The sequence below is a fragment of the Rhinichthys klamathensis genome, unplaced genomic scaffold (genome assembly GCF_029890125.1).
Source record: "Rhinichthys klamathensis goyatoka isolate OS25496 unplaced genomic scaffold, OSU_Roscu_1.1 h1tg000133l_1, whole genome shotgun sequence".
In the NCBI taxonomy this organism is placed as follows: Eukaryota; Metazoa; Chordata; class Actinopteri; order Cypriniformes; family Leuciscidae; genus Rhinichthys; species Rhinichthys klamathensis.
The window spans coordinates 4,724,881-4,747,897 of NW_026606668.1; the positions used below are offsets into that span (position 1 = coordinate 4,724,881).

Genomic DNA, 23,017 nt, shown 5'->3' on the forward strand with positions numbered 1-23,017 from the left:
TAAAACTCCTGCATGAAATTACAGCTGTAATTAATTTTCTGTCATTACATTTAGAATTACATTGTTGACCCTTTCCTTACACCTTAACCAGCCCTTAAACCTAACCATACCTCGAAACCTTACCCTAACCTTACCTATATGTGTTTGCATTACAACATGAACACAATAACTACATGGTACCTAACATGTATTATTATTATTTATGATGATGATGTAAGTATAGTAGTTAAAGACACCTAATACAAAATGTGAGCAGTAAGATTAATATATGTTTAAGCCTGCATGGTGATCATTTCGGATTTAAACTCCATACAGATTGCATTGTGGTGAATTTAATTAAAAAGCAGTGCAAATAGGTTTGTTACAGTAAAATATTACGTACACTGGACACATTAAACCTGTAAAAATATTTGGTAAATCATGTTTATAAATAATTTTATAAATAAATAAATAAATAAATAAATCTGAAAGCAAAATGAGAAGCCTAAGACCTGTGGTTTCACCTCAGGCTCATACATCACAATAAAGTCAATTTATTGAAGATCATTAAAACCATGATCCCCTCAAAGTGATTATACACAGATCCAAACCCCTCCAACTGTATCAGCTGCCTCTTAGTTATATGTTTAATGGGAAGAAGATTCCTAAACTTCATTTCAGCTGAGTTTTGCTATTTTCAGTCCAACTATTAAACACAGCATCTAGGAGGGAGAGAGAGAGAAGCTGAATTTGCAGCGGATTACAGATGTGGCTAAGTCAGAAAAGGACTTTTAGAAGGATTACTGTAGTGTTGTGGGGACTACATATATATTTCAAAGGGGTCATAAGAATGCTGTTTTGAGAAAAAGAGATTAGGTAGGCTGAAATCTTGTGGGTTTTTACGATGAGCTAAGGTACACCCGCACAGCCGGGTAGAAGATGAGGATTGTCCCAAGCACAGAAACTGTGAGAAAGGCCCATAGGAAGATCCGGTCCAACACCTGAGCCACAAACTTCCAGTCCTGAACGACCTGAGAAACAAACAGACCCATGTACACTAAATACACAGTATAAAGCAAGCACTTATTATCAATAATTTGATAATTGATTGAGTGGTACCTCTCTGATGAAGTGTTCCTTCTTGATGTGTCTGGAAATGTAGTGCACTGAGTTAGTGGCTTTCTCCAACAGGGCAATCCAGGCCTGGTTATCATCTTCCTTTAACCCCCCTCGTCCACCTCCGGCACTCTTCTGTTGCCCTTTTTTCATCCCTCGTTTTGGCTCTGGGCTCCTTAGCTCGATGTCTGGGTACTGATACCGATCAGAGTGCCCCCTCATGCAGAGCAGTCTGGGTAATCTCTGGAGGAAAAGACTCTTAACCCATGGTGCCATGGGATGGTATGTGGCAGAAGAACGGTGATGGACATTGATGACAAAGACAGTTACAATGATTGAGAATGTGACGAAGATCATGATAAAAAGCAGATACTCTCCTATCAGAGGAATGACTTTAGAGGAAGATGGGATGATCTCTTCAATGACGAGAAGAAACACAGTGAGAGACACAAGGACGGATGTGGAGAGGGAAAGCTTTTCTCCTTCATCCGAGGGAAGGTAGAAGACCAGCACGGTAAGAAATGACAGGCCGAGACATGGAATGATGAGAAAGAGTGTGTAAAAGAGAGGGAGACGCTTCATTATGAACGAATATGTGACGAAGGGATAGGAGTAAATGCCGTCATGCCGACTGCCCCTCTGGCCGGTGGCATTCAGTATTTCCCATTCGCCATTGTCAAAGAAGTCTTTACGGTCTACGTATGCATCTACCAGGGTCAGGTCCACCATAGTGCCATCGTATGTCCATGATCCAAACTTCATTGAGCAGTTCTGCCTGTCGAAGGGGAAAAAGGTGACGTCCATGGTACAGGCGGATTTATAGCTGGCAGGAGGAGTCCACATGATGGTACCATTAGACCTTACAATGGCTTTGGTCATTAGAGACCCTTCAAACCGACCATCAGCACTACGAGAGATGGAGAGAGAGAGAGAGAGAGAGAGAGAGAGAGAGAGAGAGAGAGAGAGAGAGAGAGAGAGAGAGAGAGAGAGAGAGAGAGAGAGAGAGAGAGAGAGAGAGAGAGAGAGAGAGAGAGAGAGAGAGACAGACAGACATGATATTAGCAACTACATTTCACATTTTTTTATTGCCCATGCAAATGTCAATGCTGCAATGCTCAGAGGTTCTGGACATTGCAGTAACACTTTATATTAAGTATACAGTAATAAAGTATGTACAAATCATTTGCATACTATTAATTAATAGTTTATTAATATTTATATATATTGTAGTCTATACATTATTAATAATAGGCTATATACAAATAGTGTGCTCTTCATTCATTGTCACTGTAATTACCAAAATTATTATTGTTCAATTAGCTCATAAAAATAATGTTTTAAATGCTTTATTTATGCTTTATAACTTATTAACCATATATAAATGTTTAGTATTTTAAACCAGTAGTTTAAAGGGAGTTGTTAATTGTTATCAGGAGTAAATAGTTCTCATTTTAGATTAGGTCAGAAAATGTCATTAAAGGTCCCGTTCTTCGCGATTCCATTTTTCAAACTTTAGTTAGTGTGTAATGTTGCTGTTAGAGCATAAATAATACCTGTAAAATTATAAAGCTCAAAGTTCAATGCCTAGCGAGATATTTTATTTAACAGAAGTCCCCTTTCAAAGCATACAGCGAACGGCCTGTTTGGACTACATCCCTCTACTTCCTTTTTTAATGACGTAACTAGAACAGTTTTTTGACTAATCTCCGCCCACGGGAATACACAAAAAAGGGGTGTGGTCTTGTTGCGCTCCTACGGAGAAGAAGCACTTCATCTGCACATGCATCTCCAATTTATGGTAAGAGGCGAGACCTTTCCGGGCAACGTGCGATAAGCTGCTGTCGAATCACAACACAGGAACCGCTGGCACAATCAGAACTCGCTACGTATTTCTGAAGAAGGGACTTCATAGAACAAGGAAGTCATCGGGCCGTTTTTTGGACAGTGAAAACAGCAGTATACAGATAAGTAAATTGTGTGAAAAATACAGTGTTTTTTTACACGCGAAACATGAACACGTTATATTGCACACTGTAAACACAATCAAAGCTTCAAAAAACATGAAGAACGGGACCTTTAATTAACCTTTATTGGACATTAATTGCATTCATATTAAGTGTTTCTTAAAATGTTTACAAATACATTAAGCACGCAGCTGTGTGTCTGTGGGTGTGCGTGTTTGTCAGTACCCTTTTGTTATAGGACCTGATGTTCGTGAGGTGAGCAACTGGCCCCCAGGGGAGATGAAATGACCATCTGACAGACAAACTGGAGCCTAGAAACTCAGATGTGTGACCTCAGGGATCCTGGGTGTCATCCAGACAATCAATGGAGATATGCTTCTGACTAACAGCCCGTACCTGGAAGTTTATCTATGTCTTAACCAATCAGAATCATTCAACCTGACCTGATGACGTAGTTTAGTGACCTGTGTTAGAGTATAATTGCTGCTGTATTGAGTGTGTACCCAGAGCGACCTACAAACTCCTTGCTGAGTGTGAAGCTGACTTCTGCTGATGAAGCAGCAAACTATTCTTCAAGGGGTCATATAATGGTACATGCACTTTTACAAGTTGATTGTACTGAAATGTGTGTTGGCAGTGCCTGTACACAACCATCATATAATGATAAAAATCCATCCAGTGTTTTTGTTTTAATCTCCTTATATGTTTTCCCCTGCCTCAAATTGAGCCGTTCGTTTTTGTGACGTCAATAAAACGGACGCCCCTTCCGCGATTGTTGATTGACAGCCGGGTTTCAACACAGACCCGCCCTCGCTCGTCCTGTCAATCATAGTCTGCGCGGACAGGCGCGGTCATTGTTGATATACTGGAGCACTGTCTATGAGCAGAATGGCGTCCAAGCGATTGTGGTGTTCTGTTCTTGGGTGCAATAACGAACACAGCAGTCATTTTAATGTTCCTAAATCCGAACCGCTGAAGACGCAGTGGCTGTGTTTGTTTTCGAAGGGAATATTCCCCACGAGCAACGTCAATGCTCTCATGTTTGCCGAATCATTTCTCAGTGGACTGCTTTATAGACGAGGATCAGTGTAAAGCTGGTTTTGCTGAGAAGCTGCACCTGAATAAAGGATCGGAACCTATTCGTGTTCCTGCTGAACCTTCAGAAGAACTAAAGTGAGTGTAACGTTTTATTAATCTTTATATTAATCTTTGCAAATCGCCAGCTGCACGCTTCACGATGAATGCGTCGGTTTACACTCAGGGTACATTACGGCATGTTTTCTATGTACAACGTTCTCAATATAATTCATAATCCCACGTTTATAATGAACAACCGTTATGGTTATTGTGTTATTGTGTTACAAACGGTGTATGCACAGAACAGAGAGGCGGGGTGAGCAAAGCTCATGATCATTTAAAGGCATATGCACTGAAACGGCGTGCTGAAAACAGAGCTGTTTTTGACCAGGTAAAATAAGTGTTTTCTTACAATACTAATGAGAATTTTTAATTAAAGTATATTACAAACTTTTAATTTAGACCCTAAAGAATCATATTAGCTTGTACAAAAATGGCATTATATGACCGCTTTCAGTAAAATTTTCTTCAGTTGATTGCAACTCTGACTCCTGGTCTTTATAATATCTGGTCCTGGGTCTTAACTGTAAGTTCTCCAACAATAGCTTAATGTATTTGCAAACATTTTAAGGAACACTTAATACTAATGCAATTAATGTCCAATAAAGGTTGATTTAAAGCACTTAATGAAATCTTTTTAGATTTTCCGTGACTTAATCTAAAGTGAGAACTATTTACAGTTAATAAGTTGTTAACAAAGCATAAAAAACATTATCTAACTATTTAAATATGAGCTAAATAAACAATAATAATTTTGTTAATTTCAGTGACCGAATGTTCAATTTCCATTCCATTTCTACTCTTCTAATAAGTATTTGCATTTTCTTTGCCTATTTGAATATGTTATAGATCATTAGACATGACGTTATGGTGTCCTGGAAGGTCCAGAGGAGATACTTTCATAAAAACTTCATAAAATTGTCTGACGCAGTGTTTCTCAACCTTTTGTACTTTCTCCCCAATAGTTATTTGATATTAAATATTGATATGTCAAATTGGTATTTAAATACAACCCATAGGTGCGATTAAATATGAAACAAACTTAAACTTTAATTAAAATTAGACTAAATTAAAATTCAATGTAATGTTATTGTTTCTATTTAATAATTTAAATTTATTATGAATAAAATAGTTATAAAAATAAAATATTTACAATTCCTGCTTTTTAATTTTGCTGGATATTGGCAATATTTGCTCTCCTGGTACAGTTGTTCTATGTCTGCTATGCTTGAAACAAACTCTTCCAGCCTCAGCTACAACTACAGTTTTTTAGATGTTCACAGGCAGCCAATGAAGACCATAGGCTGGCATTATGCACATTTGTTACAAATCTACGTAGGTTTGAGCAGGAAGTAAGCCTGGAATTACAGACGACTTGTTTCAGGCAGTTCAGAATCGGTTCTTTCTTTCAGGAGACAATAGCTCCATTTATTGTGCCTTTTGATCTTTCTTCAAAGCTATATAACACACTAAATGAAAGGTAATATCAGAAAAAGCATAACAGGGTGCTTTAAATACAAATTGTGTGTCATCTAGAACAAGCGCACAAAAACTGGCCAATTGTAGTCCGATTAACATTGGATGAAGCCAAGACACAACTGCATTATCTAATACGAGCACCTGTATGACATTATATACGTATAAGAGGTCATAAAAAGACTTACTTCTCATAAAGGACGATATCTGGTAGCCAGATAGTTTCTGAGGGCACTCTGATGGATGTGATTCCACCATAATCTTCTGGATTCCAACGAAGCTTAGCGTCTGTCCACTCCTACAAGAAAGAGACCATTAAAGCATGAATCAAGAAGGTATTTTGGGACATACTTAAAAATGAAAGCCACATTTCTTTGGGTTACCTGCCACAACCAGACATTTGTAGTCATTAGTTGATTCTTTTCATCCTGAAGAGAGAAATGAAGAAAATACACAATGAAAGGTGAAAAAAATTCGATAGTTGCTAAAATGCGTTTACACCACCATACATGAGCTTGAACCACATAACATGTTTTAAATGAACCCAAATGCACTATTTCTCTCAAAGCTTCAAAATCTCTCACCATTGACCTACTTGTGTCATTCAGAGGATTAACTCAACTGTGCTATTTATATATGCAGCTCTAAAGATAGTATTTTATGTCTTTTGTTTCATTAAATTGAAATTCAGACCCTGAATAGGAACCAATATACTGAGACAGAATGGTGTATAAATAAGAATGGTGTGAAAATCAATTGTTCCTTCCCACAGTGTTCAGTGTTTCACCAGCCAGAAAATTTACACTGTCGAATCGTGACAACAAGGTGAGTGCTGAATATCATGTTGATTACAGGATATGACCATCAGGTGGCTCTGCAGGACAAATATATATATATATATAGCATGTGCCTGAATCCTAAAAAAAAAAACCTTGCTGCCTCACTGCTCAGACTAAACAAGGTTCCAACAAAGCACTATATTGTCACGCTGATTATCCTGGTCAGGTCTACAGTGAGATTTAAACATAATTAAGTAAATATTTAGTGACTAAAATATGTATTATATTTTATTTCTAAAAAAAATGTAAAGTTAGAAAAATTTTATATTTATAAATTATTTTAATAATTAAATTCTTCATTGGGTGCCATTTTTATTATTTCCACAAACCACTGAAAAACAGGTAGGCAGGATTGTGGGATATCATAGGCAGCCTTCAAAAAAATCAATCAGATAAAGGCATCTTAGTTGGCAGGATGTTATGTGGATGTAAACACTCGATTTGGACAGCTTCCGACGTCCTGCTTGCATAGGCCACATTTTCAACACCCATAGTTCCCTTTCGAGGGAACTCGCAATGCGTCAACGACGCTTTGGTAACGCCCCCAGCGTGAATGCGTCTGAAGCATCTATGTCAACTAGTCCAATGGAAAGAATGAGCGTCACGGGCGGGTGACGTCATGACCAGGAAGGGATAAAAGCACATCCGGTGCAAACCGGCATTAGCTTCTGTTGCCTCAGCAAGCGATCTGTGTTATACTGTCTCTGTCTATTTAATGTTGTCTGTTGCATATATTTGGAAAGAGTTATGGCGAAACAAATGTACAAACAGTGTGCTTCTCCCTGCCCGCGTTATTTAACGGGTGGGGACACACACGAGCTTTATGTCATTTGTTTGGGAGTGGAGCATGCCCTTCGAGGGGGCTGAGTGCCAGCATTGTGAGATGCTTCCGCTTCGCATGCTCCGCTCTCGCCTGTCACTCTTTGACGAGAGTGGTCAGGCTTGCGATCCTCAGGGTGCAGGACCCGCTGTTGCCGAGGCAACAAGGAGAATGCATTCTTGGGAATCGCAAAAGGATCTTTCGGAGGGGTTGGAGACGGGTCCGAGGGCCTTTTCTCCTTCCTTACCCGGAGGATCCAGTGCTCTCCCCCCAGTGTCGGAAGCCCGCTCTGCGGCTTCTTCTGCCCGGGGAGAGAGTCCTCCATTACTTCAGTGCTCTTCCTCTGAGGAGGTTGATGTAATGAGTATGGAGAGTGAAAGCACACACACTGGGGAAAGAGATTCGCCACCTGTTTCCCCAGCATATGAGGAGCTGGTGGAGGTGATGTCTCGGGCTGTAGAGAAAATAAATATTGAATGGCCAGCTGAGAAAAGGGGCGCTCGTCCCAAATGCAAATTGGACGAGCGCTTCCTTTCTTCAACCACATCATCTCCACCACGAGGCCTTCCCTTTTCCCCCGATCTTCATAGTGAGCTATCTAGATCGTGGAATAAGGCGTACTCGTCACGACTTTTCAGCCCTCAGGTTAATTTATATTCAGGTATAAGAGGGCTGAAAGAGTACGGATCTGAGGCGATGCCCCAGGCTGAACAGACGCTCGCGAGCTATCTGACACCTGGTCCAGCATCGTCTCTGAAGGCCTCAGCTTTGCCCACTAAACCGCTTGAAGCAACTTCGGTTTTAGTGAGCAAAGCTTATACGGCAGCAGGTCAAGCTGGAGCATGTCTGCACACTATGGCAGTGCTCCAGGGTTACCAAGCTGACCTGCTGGGGGATCTGGATAGGAGTGAGGGAGTTGGTCCTGACGAGGTTCGAGAACTTCGTCGGGCCACCGATCTGTCTCTCAGGGCTACAAAGGAGACCGCCAGAGCAATTGGGCGGTCTATGGCAGCCCTTGTAGCTACTGAGAGACATCTTTGGTTAAATCTGGCCGAAATAAAAGAAAAAGATCGGGCTTTTTTACTAGATGCTCCGCTTGAGCCTTCTGGTCTCTTCGGCGACGCAGTCAATGCGGTCGTTGAGAGATTTCAAGAGTCAAAGAAGCAAGCGGAGGCATTTAAAAAGTTTCTCCCTCGCCGTGTCCAGCCCCCTGGGGCTGCTGGGCGTGAGCAGCTCCAGCCGTCGAGCTCCTCATATCGTGCGCAACAGAAAGAGAGTGTTTCGTCTCGTGCACCTCCACATAAACACTGGAAACAGGCGCAACACTCTCAGTCGAAGTCTTCTAAGTCGAAGCCGGATCTGAGGACCGTTCTTCAGGCGAAGAAGACTTCGACGTCACTGGCGTCAGACCTGTGAGGACAGCCCCGACCGAAGTGGAGCGATGTACACTTCAGAATACGGTGCCCGTTCCACTTCGGGGTCCTCACGGGACTGTTCTGCCAACCCCGTCACCCTTGGTGCTTCGGGGCGCAGCGGTCTCCAGCGAGTCGCTGATGCTATGCTGTGGCACTGCATCGGTTTCGCGCCCTCTGAGGGGGGTTCTAGAGCAGCCAGTTCAAGTAGTTCCTGCCATTATGTTTCAGGCTCCAGAACTGGCTGTCTCGTTAATATCAGAGACCAGCCTCGAGAGGACTCGATCCGAGGACTGGTTTGTCACGATAGATCTGAAGTACGCTTACTTCCATGTCTCCATCCTCCCTCAGCACAGGAAGTTCCTAAGGTTTTCTTTCGGGGGCAAATAATACCAGTATCGGGTACTTCCTTTCGGTCCAGCTTTATCACCCCGCACGTTCACGAAATGCGTAGATGCAGCTCTAGCCCCGCTCAGGCTGCCGGGCATACGTATTCTGAACTACATTGACGACTGGCTGATTCTAGCGGAATCAGAGCAGTTGGCGGTTCGGCACCGAGGTGTCGATCTCGCTCATATGCAGATGTTGGGGTTGAGGCTCAATGCCAAGAAGAGTGTGCTTTCTCCAGTACAGAGAACCACTTTCATTGGTGTGGTATGGGATTCAGTGATGATGCGGGCCACTCTATCGCCCGTTCGTGTAGCTGCTATCCTGACAGCCACAGAAGAGCTGAGGCTAGGCCAGTCAACGCACTGTAAAACAGTTCGAGAGACTGTTGGTTCTTTTGGCAGCAGCGTCCAACGTGATACCTTTTGGCCTGCTGTACATGAGACCTTTACAGTGGTGGCTCAGGACCAGAGGGTTCTCCCCAAGGGGAAACCCACTTCGTATAATCAAGATCACGCGGCGGTGTCTCCGCGCCTTGGTTATATGGAGGAAACACTGGTTCTTAACCCAGGGTCCGGTGTTGGGAGCTCTTTGCCATCGAGTTGCGATCTCGACAGATGCTTCCCTCACCGGCTGGGGAGCGGTAATGGAAGGCCGCTCGGTTCAGGGTCTGTGGAGGAGTCATCATCTTTCTTGGCACATAAATTGCCTGGAGATTATGGCTGTCTTCAATGCGTTGAGGCAATTCCTCCCAGACCTGAGGGGCCATCATGTGCTCGTCCGTACAGACAACACATCGGTGGTCTCTTATCTGAACCGTCAGGGGGGTCTGCGTTCACGTCCGCTTTGCAAGCTGGCGCACCAGATCCTCCTGTAGTCTCTGGGGAAGGTACTCTCCCTGAGGGCAGTGTATATTCCTGGGGACCAGAATATTGGAGCAGACATCCTGTCGAGGCAGGAGCTGAGGCCAGGGGACTGGAGACTCAACCCCGAGGCGGTGGAGAAAATGTGGGAGTTTTACGGCCAAGCAGAGGTGGATCTGTTTGCGTCTCAGCATACGACGCACTGTCCACTTTGGTTCTCCCTTACTCACCCAGCCCCCCTGGGGCTGGATGCTATGGTGCAGACGTGGCCGAGGCTACGTCTGTACGCATTTCCCCTTGTTGCTCTGCTCCCAGGAGTTCTGGAGCGAGTCCGCCAGTACGGAATAAGCCTACTGCTAGTAGCACCACGCTGGCCGAGTCGGATCTGGTTTGCGGACCTGATCCATCTCTTAGACGGTCCTCCCTTGGAGATCCCGATCAGGAGAGACCTTCTGTCTCAGGCCGGGGGCACAATATTTCACCCCTGGCCAGAGATTTGGAACCTGTGGGTTTGGCCTCTGAGGGGGCCCAACTCATAGAGAGTGGTCTCTCAACTGAGGTTGTTGAGACCATTCTAAGCTCCAGAGCTCCAGCTACTAGGAAATTATATGTGCTTAAATGGAGAGTTTTTTCTGTATGGTGTCACCGACATCAGTGGGATCCGGTTAACTGTTCTGTGAACACAGTACTCGAGTTCCTGCAGGAGCGCTTTACGTCAGGTCTATGTCCTTCCACACTCAAGGTCTACGTGGCGGCCATTGCGGCTTACCACGCCCTGGTGGGGGGTACATCGTTGGGTCGAAACCCCCTGATTACACGTTTCCTTCGTGGCACATAGAGGCTGAGGCCTGCAACTCGCACTAGGGTGCAAGCTTGGGATCTTGCTGTAGTACTAGACGGCCTGTCTAGGGCTCCATTCGAGCCCTTAGATTCGGTTTCAGAGAAATTTCTTACCCTTAAGACTATCTTTCTGCTAGCTATTTCCTCCCTTAAGAGAGTTGGAGATCTTCAGGCCCTTTCGGTTTCCCCCACTTGCCTTGAGTTTGCGCCGGGGATGGTCAAAGCATTCTTATAACCAAAACAGGGATACGTCCCTAAGGTGCCGACCTTGATTCCGAGGCCTATTGTGCTGCAGGCTTTCTGTCCTCCTCCTTTTACATCTGCGGACCAGGAAAGGCTGAACCTCTTGTGTCCAGTGCGAGCATTGGACACTTATGTTCATCGGACATCTTCATGGAGGAAGTCCGACCAGTTACTTATTTGCTTTGGATCACCTAAGATAGGTCTTCCTGCTTCTAAACAGACGGTTAGTAAGTGGATAATTGAGGCTATTGCACTTTCATACGAGTACTCTGACCAGCCGTGTCCTTTGGCGGTCAGAGCTCACTCTACGAGGAGTATGGCGGCCTCTAAAGCCTTACTATTTGGGGTTTCTCTTCAAGATGTTTGTGATGCGGCAGGCTGGTCCTCACCGCTCACATTCGTTAGGTTTTACAGCTTAGACCTGGATGCTGCCCCAGGTTCTCAGGTGCTTAGTGCTTAGTTACAACCAACTAACACTCAGGTACTTGTAATTCTGGTGTTTTGGGTATTCTCGTTCCCAAAGCACCGTTGACGCATCGCGAGTTCCCTTGAAAGGGAACGTCTCAGGTTACGACTGTAACCATAGTTCCCTGAGAAAGGGAACGAGACGATGCGTCACCCTGCCATACTTCCTGCATCCCTGTGATCGGCTTGCTTCGGCAATTTTTCGAAGCTAATGCCGGTTTGCACCGGATGTGCTTTTATCCCTTCCTGGTCATGACGTCACCCGCCCGTGACGCTCATTCTTTCCATTGGACTAGTTGACATAGATGCTTCAGACGCATTCACGCTGGGGGCGTTCCCAAAGCGTCGTTGACGCATCATCTCGTTCCCTTTCTCAGGGAACTATGGTTACAGTCGTAACCTGAGACGTTCTACACTATGTGAATGAAAGGTTTTAAAGGGATAGTTCGCCCAAAAATCTATTTCTGTCCATCTTTGTGGTATGATCAAATTTACAAGTTGAGCACATATGAACTCCACAATAAAGTTGTAACTGCCAGTGAGAAACTCTCGATCTTCGTTAAGCCACGTCTTTCCAAGTTTTCAATTAAAGAATAATGACAGAAACAAATTGGTACTGATCATAATAAGTTTGAATGTTCATGGTACAATTTAGTCTGTTCACATTTTGTGTGCTTTTAATAAAGAATATTGATAATACTTCACAATAAAGCAATAAAGATAAAATCACTTCATGCACCTCATGTTGCAATTGTGAAATTGTAAGTAGGCACATCTCAAGAGGACTTGAATACAGCAATATGAGGAAGCTTTTTTTTGCTCTTCTGAAATTAAAGAATTCATTATATTCCCATTATAATCACTGTACAAGGTTCATTTGAAAACATATTATAACTTTCAGAATTAAAAACTCCCTCCCCTAATGAAACAACAAAAAGGAATGAAATCCATTGCTACATGTTAGAAATCTAAAACATTAACCACATTTATATATCAAAATCTCTATTTAGTGTTCAGACACTTGACATCGTATAGACAATATGATTCTTATGCAGCTTAGGTCCATGCTCATTTCAATCAAACTATTTACTGTATGTAGCACATTTCAGCATGAATTGTTTTGTGAACGTGTCACAGTGTAAATTCAGTTTTTTTTTAATAGAAATAATTGTAAATACGTAATCAAATGTAATTGTATTAACAACTTGTCTCTACAATAAAGATCAAATGATCACCAAGAAGTGTTTGCCTTTCTCTGATTCCTGTGAAGTATGCAAAGGCAATTAATATTTCATAGGTAAAAGATTAAACATTTACACATCATGTAGATTTATTAACCCCACACTATTAAATAGAGCCAGTCTCACTATAACGTCAGCCAGTAGTTACGGGGGAAGTGTCGCATACAAACATGCTCATACAGTAAGACATAATTACTCACACACTTTCTGTACATTGCATTATTGCGTGACTTATGGATTTATGGTCTGTTGCACTGACTCAGACTCTGTGATTTGATTTAATGTGGGCAACTGGGAGTAGCTTAAAGGGACAGTTCACATAAAAGTGAAAATTCTGTGATTATTTACTTTCATTGTTCCTAACCTGTATCCTGTTCAAATAATTATCTGAAGAATCCTTTTGCAGCTCTTGCCACACAGTGACAGATCATTCATAGTGACCAGAGGGGTTCTTCTCACAGCACCTTACACCTTCTCAACTGGCTTTACTCTCTGCTTATTCACAATGGTAAAATTAATGAATAATAAATGTCTGAATGCATCAACATAAAACAAATGATTGCCAATATGTTTGAAAGAAAAGCATAGTTAGGTTTTCTAGGGCTAATCAACATAATTATGTAATAATTATAAAATAATATTTTCTAACAGAATGATTCACAACTGTCCATTTTACAGTCGGGTTTATTGCATTAGGTATAGACGAAAATGTTAAAATATTTCAAAGCACTTGAACCTCAAATCCGATCTGAAAATTCTGCATAACCATATGCACATTTTCCACAAGACACATGGCAGAGGCAGGACTGATTTTGCATCCTGACAAGCCACAGAGGAGACAGAGGCTAGCTGTGACAAAGGGAAGATGTTACAATGCTATGTTACAAGTTCCGTATTTTACACTTAAAGCCCTGTTTTAAGATCGTTTCTGATGAAATAGAACGGTTAAGATTGAAATTTGGACACATGCTGCTGGCCCGAGAATTTTCGGTTTCTGTGGTTGCACCCCCCCACCTCTACAATGGTTGCATAGGTGCACTGGAACAATCCTTCCTAAAACGCATTAAACTTTAGTTTACAAAAGACGTGAAACTCACCGAGTGGTCTGGGGTGTTCACTGATGAGCTCACACAAAAATCGCTGCAAAAGATGCTTTCCAACAGGTGTTTTACCATTCGTTGTAAAACTGTGGACCTATTTTTCCAAACGCCTCACACCCGTACATTCTTCCATTGAGAGCTTGAATAATAGACACTTCAGCCCAGTTGATGGCGATAATGCACCTTTGCCAATTGCAAGCAAACCACTGGCATTTCATTGAATACACAGAAGAAGCAGAAGAATACAAACAACCCCATTTCCGTTTCCGGCAGCGGAGTAATACCGTACCTCACAGCACATCCAATACAAGTCAATGGAGTTGGACAAAAACTACGATAAAACCTGTTGGAAAGCATCTTTTGTAGCGAGTTTTGTGTAAGCTTATCAGTGAACACCCCAGACCACTCGGTGAGTTTCACGTCTTTGTAAACTAAAGTTTAATGAGTTTTAGGAAGGATTGTTCCAGTGCACCTATGCAACCATTGTGGAGGTGGGGGGGTGTTACCACAGAAACTGAAAATGTGTCCAAATTTCAATCTTAACCGTTCTATTTAATCAGAAACTATCTTAAAACAGGGCTTTAAGTGTAAAATACCTAACTTGTCCTTTAAGGTTATGAGTCAAAAGTCCAGTTACACAAATGGTTGTTTTCAAACATCAAGCGTAGCGTTAGTTCTGGCAGGTCACGTTAGTCAAGCTCGCATCAGCTGGCTCTCAGCTGATCCATGTCTACCTATAGGAATACGACGCCTATCACAGCATCCATATATAAGCTCCTTCAGTATTTTCAGCAGCTATCACGTTTTTTAGGAGTGAATTTCCCTCCTCCATCCCCAGCTCCTCCTCTCGTCCAGTCAGGATTTGGCATTCTGATGCCCCTTGAATCAGACTAAACTCTCGAATTATGTTGTACATTAAAATATTGACATTAAAGGTACAATATGTAAGAATTTTGTAATAAAATATCCAAAAATCACTTGCACAGTGTGATATATTTCCTGCAGTTGTGTACTTACAATATCCCAAAAGTCTCCAAAGATTTTTTATTTCAGAGAAATTCCAATTTTAAATAAGTGGCCATCCCGGAAAAAAAATGTCGCCTGTCAATGACGCAATATCCGCGCTATCCTCGGTTTCCGTTCATACTGCCATAGCCATGACGTAACCATGGCGACAGACGTGAACAACTGCGCAGTGCGTAACGTTTAGCGGCACGCAGTTCTTGTTTCTTTCAAACATAGACCATGGCAAGCAGACTTTGGGACAAACAAGGAGAACTAAAATGAGGATCAATATCAGCGTGGCGTTTTTTAAATGCCGAGAGCTCCACGTCCGCGACTAACTTGGACTTGACAGAGCTTCACCAGTCACGACTTGACAGCTTTATTAGACAGGTGAGCAAATGTACATAAAACAAATCAATGTTATATAACGTTAGCTCAACATGATGAAATGTTAGAATATGGTCAGTATGTTATTCTAATGTTGATCTAGCTTACTGCTAGTTTCGTATAGCAAACGAACTAACACGTAGTATAACATTATAACTTTCAACACACATTTAAATGCCGATAGTGTAACGTTAGACCAAGTGAAGCAGCGCTGCGTTACCTCACAAGTTTAATCTGTCTAATAAACTGACCTGTGTGAGTAATCCAGCACTTGCGGGTAGTTCGGTAGAATTAAATGTCCTTATTCCTTTATATCCGCGGGACTCGCGTGTGATATCTGTCTCTTTAGCAATCGCGACCTGCTTCATACCACTGTAATGTTAAAAAACATGAATGTTTGCACTCATCCATAAACATTATTAGATCCATCAGCTTGACAGCAAGTCCCATCATTCAGCTCATCACTGCGTCATAAACCTACGCCTTTGTTACTGTTGGAAACTGCGCCCTCTTGTGACGAAAAAAACCTACATATTGTGCCTTTAATTATATCTGCAATACATTCATGTTGGTTCTGTTCTGTTTACCCTAAGGGGGGTTATTGCTGCTCTCCCTGCTCTTATCCATGCTAGGCTGCATGAATGCGCATGGAGTTCTTGCCCAGAACAGAACCATACCGCCACCACGGAAATGTCAGAGGGAGGGGGAGAGGAAGCGGGAGCCGGGACTTTTCACGAGTGAAGATATTATTGCGCCAAGTCGAAGTGCTCAAAAGCACTTGTTATGGTATTCCGCCATACAATATAGTCATCAATTTTAAACGCTTAGAAAAGCGCAACGGTTTATTTTGTGTCACCAGCCCAGGTCAAGTTACACTACTCGAGTAACTGTGTTTACATAGGGAAAACGTGGAAGTGTTTGGTCGCTTCTCTGCTTGGCCCATATTTAATGCATGGGCTAAGCTAAGTGCTAACATAGTTTTGCGGCAATACAGAGCGATATAGTGCACGCACTGAGACGAGAGAGGTATCTATCAACTCGTCTTAGTTAAGGGAATAACATAGTTTAATAAGAAAAACTGGTGGAGTATCCCTTTAATTTGTACTGCGTGATAGGCTGTTAGATTAATCCACATCGAGTAAAAATGTCCAGAGCTTATCATCGTTATCGACGTAAATTTTAACGCAATCTCGATATGATATTGTTATCATCAATCCCTATGTGTGTGCTATTTGTTCATTCATTTTGTGACTTAGTTGAAGATCAGATTTTATAGTGGATATGTGTGTGTCTCACCACATCCACCAGCTGGGAGATCTTCAAACCGAAGCGTACGGTAATCGTGTCGTTGGCGTGAAGGACAGGTCTCACCCACTTCTGATAGCCCCGAAAAAGATTCCTCAACAAAGTGTCCTCCATCTCAGCCAATGAGACAAACTCTTCAGGAGCTAGAACAAGGGTGGAACAATATGAGAACAATTTAGAAAAAACTAATGACATTAAAGCCTCAAGTGGCATGTGGTGATAAGGTATGGTATAATCTAAAGCTGCCATGCTAATTTTCAGTGCTGTATAGGCCTATACATAAACAGATCAGTCTGGTTATGTAGGAAGTAGGTCCACATTTGATATGCCATCTTGATGAATGACACATTATATTCAGACACACTCTCCCACGAGTGTTAGATGAGCACAGAGTCATGAAGTGAAAGCTGGCCCAGGCTCCTCAGAGTTCCTTCTGCTGACGCAACCATTGCCATGATATGATGACCTCAGACAAGAGCTGTACAGAGAGCGTCAGGAGAACAAGACGACCCTACAACTACACACATATACACAAGGATGAGCATTTTTTCATTTTGAGTACTACAGATAGGTCTCAGAAATGAGTTCCTCGAGTACTTGTTTAACAAGTAAAACACTGTTACGAAAACTAATGATGACAAATAAAAATAAGACATGAAAATATGTCTATAGAAATATTAAAATATAATTAGAAAAATAACACTACAAGATTATCAATAATGCATCAATGTTTTTAAACATTTTGAAAGAAACATCTAAAAGGAATGATGAGGAAAAGCTGAGGTGAATAGGTGAAGCTGAAGAGTGAATGAACACCAGTAAACTGAAGCCCGTTCTATATGAAATTAATCACATATTATAGATACACAACGTAAACGTAACATTACAACTTGTATCTGCACAAAATGATGCAAATACAGGTGAACTAAGTTACGAGCTAACCAGAATGTGTAACTCCCGTTGTGGATGCGCTCTTCCCGTAACAATGCACTAAAACACAACAACTAAACCACAAATAATTTACGGTAACGCTTCCTTTTACAGTCCTGTTTCCAATGTACATACTATGTACTTACTATAGTAATTACAATTACTGGGTAATAACTGGGTACTTACCCTGAACCTACCCCTAAACCTACCCCTAACCCATGTACTAACCTTATATTAGCCAGTACTTTCTAGGTAAGTACACTGTAAGTACAAGTAAGTACTGTACTGTAAAAGGAAGCGTTACCGAATTTACAACATTCAATCAATACTGTTCTTATTACAATGTTATGTATGGCAGATTGGCGCAAGAACACCTGGCTGCAGCCTGCAGAACGGGACGGGGTTAAACCTGGGGTGGGGCTGCACATGTTGCTCTGCCCCATACCTACTCTGATTCACTCTATCTTTCATAGCCATACATGATAGGAAATGTGTTTGTAGTCAGTGTAGGATGGTGTATATGTGGTTTAAATCTATATGAACTGGAAAAGCTGCTCAGTTTCACAAGCCATCATTATAACGCACAAAAGTAAAAAAATATTATCCAGTATCTTGCGGTCACAGATCTGCATTACATCTCTCATCTCACTAAATTACATCTCACTAAATTAAGCTGGTCTTTTGGCTATTTTTGTCTTTATGCCTGTCTTTTCAGCCCCCAAATTACAAATTATTCAAACATAATGGGGTTGAAACAACACAGGTATGGGGCAATGCCTAAGATGGAACTGATGCTTGTGAGATATCTGTCCCCTGATACGGCATCGTCCCTTAAGGCCCTGGGGCGAGAGCAGCCTCGGCCGTCATCTAGCTCCTCATACAAGGCGCAGGAGACCCCCCACAAAAAGAAATGGGGTTGGGGTGGCACTCTCGGCTGGAGCCTTCAAAGGGGAAGATGGATCTGAGGACCGTCATTCTCACTAAGAAGGCTTTGGCTAAGAGGCCCTGACGCCAGGATTGTCAGGCCTCTGAGGGCAGGCCTCAGGGGACTGTTTTACCAACCCCGCCAACCTTGGTGCTTTGGGGCACAGCGGTTTCCAGGGAGTTCAGGTCTCAGTGTCCGCCCGAAGATGTTGGAGCACTGGGAGACTCATGCCCTTCGAGGAGGACTTTAGAGAAGCCAGGTCGGTTGTTCCCTGCCGGCCATCGGCTTCAGGGCGCCGAGCTGACTACTCGAAATATACCAAAGACCAGTCTTGAGAGGCTGGTTCCCTTAGTAGACCATCTGGCAGCATGGAAACTTCAGCCAAATGGGTCCTGCAGACCGTAGAAAGAGGCTACTGAATTCAGTTTTGTTCTTGTCTACTTTGGTTCAAGGAGGTCCTACCCACAGTGGTAGGCCCCGAGCAGGCTCTGGTATTGAAACAGGAAGAAAAAGCTCTTTTGGGTAAGGAGGCTATACAGCATGTTCCTCCACCCAAAAGAGAATCCAGGTTTTACAACTAGTATTTTATAGTTCCAAAAAAGAATTGGGGGGTAGCGTCCGATTTTAGATCTGTGGCTGCGCCTGTTAAATCGTACACTAAAAACGTACAGTTCAAAATAGGGGTGTAACGGTACACAGAAGATACGGTTCGGTACATACCTCGGTTCAGACATCACGGTTCGATATCAGTTCGGTACAATGGAGGGAAAAGCAAAACAAAAATGCAGAAGGCAATTTTTTTTTTATTGTGCATGTCTCAGGCTGTACCACCTAGTGTATTAGTATATTTGAGTAATTCATGTAATTAATGTAATAATTAATCTTATTAATTCATAATGAATTAATTTGCTATATTTCAGATCAATATATTTGTTTTCCTTAAAATTTTAAATGAACACTAACTTTATTCTCATCAGAATTATAAATAATTTATTTCTGTATTTTTTTAATCAATGTAGACTGTGTAACTTAAAAATAAACATATAGTGCACTGTTTGAGGACAAGAAATGAAAACCAATGCAATATGATCATGGATATCCAAAAGTTGGCTCCCACAGACTGTTTTTAAATGGATAAATAGATAAAATAACAGCTGACTGTCATGACTCATGAATGTTTTGCTGGTCAAACGGAAAATATGTATAGTTCAGATTTTTTCCCCTCCCGTTCATCTACAGCTCAGATCTAGAATTCTGAAGTGAAATAAAGTAGCGCTGTTTTTTAATGAATTAACCAGAGCGAGAGAGAGAGAGAGAGAGAGAGAGAGAGAGAGAGAGAGAGAGAGAGAGAGAGAGAGAGAGAGAGAGAGAGAGAGAGAGAGAGAGAGAGAGAGAGAGAGAGAGAGAGAGAGAGAGAGAGAGAGCGAAAGTGAGTAACCTAATATTGAAGCTTGTTGGTTTAATTAATTGTAACTGACTGGGAAACCGAAGTTTTCCCAAACTTGCGATCTTAAAGCTGCAGTCCGTAGCTTTTTCCCTTTTTGTCACCATCTCTGTTCGAAATCTGTAACTGCAGTGATTCGCGGAATTATCATCTTTACGTGGGTTGTAAATCGGCATGAAACAGCGCGGATGAACACAGTGTTTTGAGGCGAGTGCTGCTATCAATCACCGCGCTGTGTGGATACTGTCATTCAGAATCACAGATTTACTTTTTGAAAGCTTGACCAACATAAGAATTTTCACCGGAAAATGTCTTCTGAACAAGTAAGTAACATCCATTTTTGTTCTGATCAACTAAGGGGGGAAAAGCATTCGACATGATAAGCTTCGTTAGATTTAATCAATGCGATTTACAGCAACCGTGCAAATTATAGCCTACTTTGTTCTCAAATTGTTCATGTTAACAACATCAGCATTGCGTGACTAACGTTATTTAATGTGTTTTTTTTACCTGTGTAGTTCAGAATTCATATTCTCCATAATAGCTAAACGAGAAAGGCACAACAAAGGAAACTCCATAACTGTGTGAATTAAGAAAACGTACTGTTACACGATTGAACTATTGAAAGGTCTTACTTGTTCAGCAGAAAAAGCTGTCTCTTCTTCCGTTTCGAACCCCTTCGGGAGTTCACGCACCTTTCAAAAACCCACCGATGTGTATCCTTGTGTTCGCATGAGACGGTTTCTTTCTCTTTCCACCTTAAATCCGAAGTACGAAGTCTTTTGGGTTTTATAACTGGTTAATCTCCAGTTGACACTGATGATTGTTGTCTGGATCTTTCTGGATCCGCCATAAGTTTAATCATGTAAAGTGCTGCGAGAAAAGCCTATCTCTACATCTCCTCACGCGCAGTATAGCCGGCTAGCCGAAACTCCTTCTTTATGTGTACGGATGTGACGTAATGACGCAAAGACATGCTCGAATTTTCCGCGAAAACCCACCAGTACCACTGGAATTAAAATCATTATTACAAGCTAACTGTTTTGAATCTAGCTATGGCAAGCAGATAGTTTTGAACACTGGCTGAAGATGTTTTTTTTAAATAATTAATTTGGATTATTTTTAACTTAAAAAAGTTACGGACAGCAGCTTTAAAGAGGCCGGCGGGTCCTCTAACTCTTGTGGGTCGCCACCAGGGTTCTAAATTAACACCCGCCAACCCGCCAAATGCGGGTTAAAATTCATTTTGGCGGGTGTTAATAAAAACTTACTAGCCAGTTTGGCCGGTGATGCATAAGGCTCTGTTCTCGGTCATTTATCCCCTGGCCGTACTTCCTACATTTCCCATAAACACTGTGCCGTAATGCTACGTGATGACGTTTCATACGCCCATTGGCTGCGCGCAGTTTGCAGTGAAACCAGCGCGAGAAATGATCATGGAAACAAACGGAGCGTACGCGTCCGTCCCATAGATATCATATAGAGACTAGATGCCCTATTGGCCGCTGGAAACCGAGAAATCCGGCCGCCATCTTGAACCGGTCGTATTCCTAGTTGTGTTGCGTGGCAGCAGATAAGATGCCAGAGCATTGTGGAGCATTTTCCTGTTCTAATCGTCGGACCATCGAAAATAGGGCTTTTCACAAGTAAGTCTTAACATTACCGTACTATTGGTTGTATTTTGTGAATAGAATATTACCAGATAATCAAGAAGGAGCAAGGATATTTGCTATTACTGTACTGAAATCGTTGTGAAATGCTGTTTACTGCATCAGCCGGTGTTCACCCGGCATGGAGAGGTGGGGTAACTGTTTAAGTAGTAATTACAAGAGCTTCTAGGTTATCAGATAAGCATTCAACTGCCCTGTTGTATGTTATTTGTGTTTGCGCATGTCAGGAGACCAGTTACACGCACATGATATGAAGCAATGTAAATACAAGCATTACAGCGATGCGCAAATTGAGTTACCCCTCCAACTTCTAGTTTTATTGATAACCTATATCTTATTACATGCGATTTGGCTATTGATATTACAGAAGTCCTGTGGTAAAATTACATTATTAACTTACTCCATCTACCCTTGTAAAGTTAATCCGAATAGGGCTTTAGTCTCGACATTTTCCCCTCCCACATCCACATACAATAAAAAAGGTATAGGCTTAATGTTGTCCGAATTTAATTTTTAGAAATTACTGATGCAAACACGTTGAAAAGCTTCTTCTCAATTTTTATTACAGGTGGCTGCGTTCGGTGGATTCGGTGGCTGCGTTATGTGTGTGAAAGTGTGTGTGTTTGTGTTTGTGTGTGTGTGTGTGTGTGTCTGTTCGTGTTTGTTTGTGTGTCTGTTCGTGTGTATGTGCGTGTCACAAATCATAAATTGTTTCTTCAACTTATTAAAATATCTTACTTTACTGCAACTATCTGTTTCTGCTTCTTTATTATATTTATAGTGTGTGATTGATAAAATACATTATATCCAGGGTTCTAAATTAACTTTTTTGATCACCAGCCAATGTGGCTGGTAACTTTCTAAAGTTACCAGCCATTTAGAATTTCCACTAGCCAAATTTTTTCCGGTGAAAATAAGAGAAATTATGAGTGCCACTGAATGCATTTGATAATTTTATTAACATTGTTGGCATGAAAAACACATATAAAGTACAATACAAGACAGAAAGTGCAAACATTTCATTTCAAGTTTGGGATCTATCTCTATTAGGGATGTGCACGAATATTCGAATTTTCGCTCTGTAATTATTATTAAAAAATAAAATACTAATACTTTTTTTCTTCAATTTATTTTCGCAGTTATAATTAAATGCACTGGGTGGAGCATTTAACAAGTGGATTGTGTTGTAGCGTGTCGTCATTGGGCGATCACGTGACTGCTGTGATGGCATTCACCTGTGGAAGGACACAAAGGGGACTTTAAAAGAGAGTTGTGGGGCAAGCGAGAGATTCTCTGGGGTGGTGACCTGTGGAGAGCGTCTTGGCTGTCTCTCGGGGACAATAGGTCCTCCGGAGATGAAGATAGTTAGGTAGTTAGCAGCCTTGGGGGCGAGAGAGGATAGTTAGAGGGGGGGAAATTATTAGAGTGTCACCAATTACCTCGGAAGATGACTTGACTGTCACCTACAT

At 41.9% G+C, this 23,017-nt stretch overlaps 1 protein-coding gene across 2 annotated transcripts in view; it reads right to left on the bottom strand.

The window, feature by feature from the left end:
• Positions 1–517: 517 nt before the first annotated feature.
• Positions 518–23,017, bottom strand: part of chrnb3a (cholinergic receptor nicotinic beta 3 subunit a) — a 36,325-nt gene continuing 13,825 nt past the window's right edge. Inside the window, exons 2-6 of one of the 2 annotated variants that reach the window (XM_056256937.1) lie at positions 16,571–16,722; positions 6,056–6,100; positions 5,861–5,970; positions 1,099–2,002; positions 518–1,010 (exon numbers count right to left, since the gene is read on the bottom strand). In XM_056256937.1, coding sequence (XP_056112912.1) covers positions 879–1,010; positions 1,099–2,002; positions 5,861–5,970; positions 6,056–6,100; positions 16,571–16,722 — 1,343 coding nt within the window. In that variant the 3' untranslated portion in view covers positions 518–878. Of the gene's footprint in view, positions 1,011–1,098; positions 2,003–5,860; positions 5,971–6,055; positions 6,101–6,524; positions 6,552–16,570; positions 16,723–23,017 lie in introns of those variants that run through there. The other variant, XM_056256938.1, reaches the window with a different exon arrangement.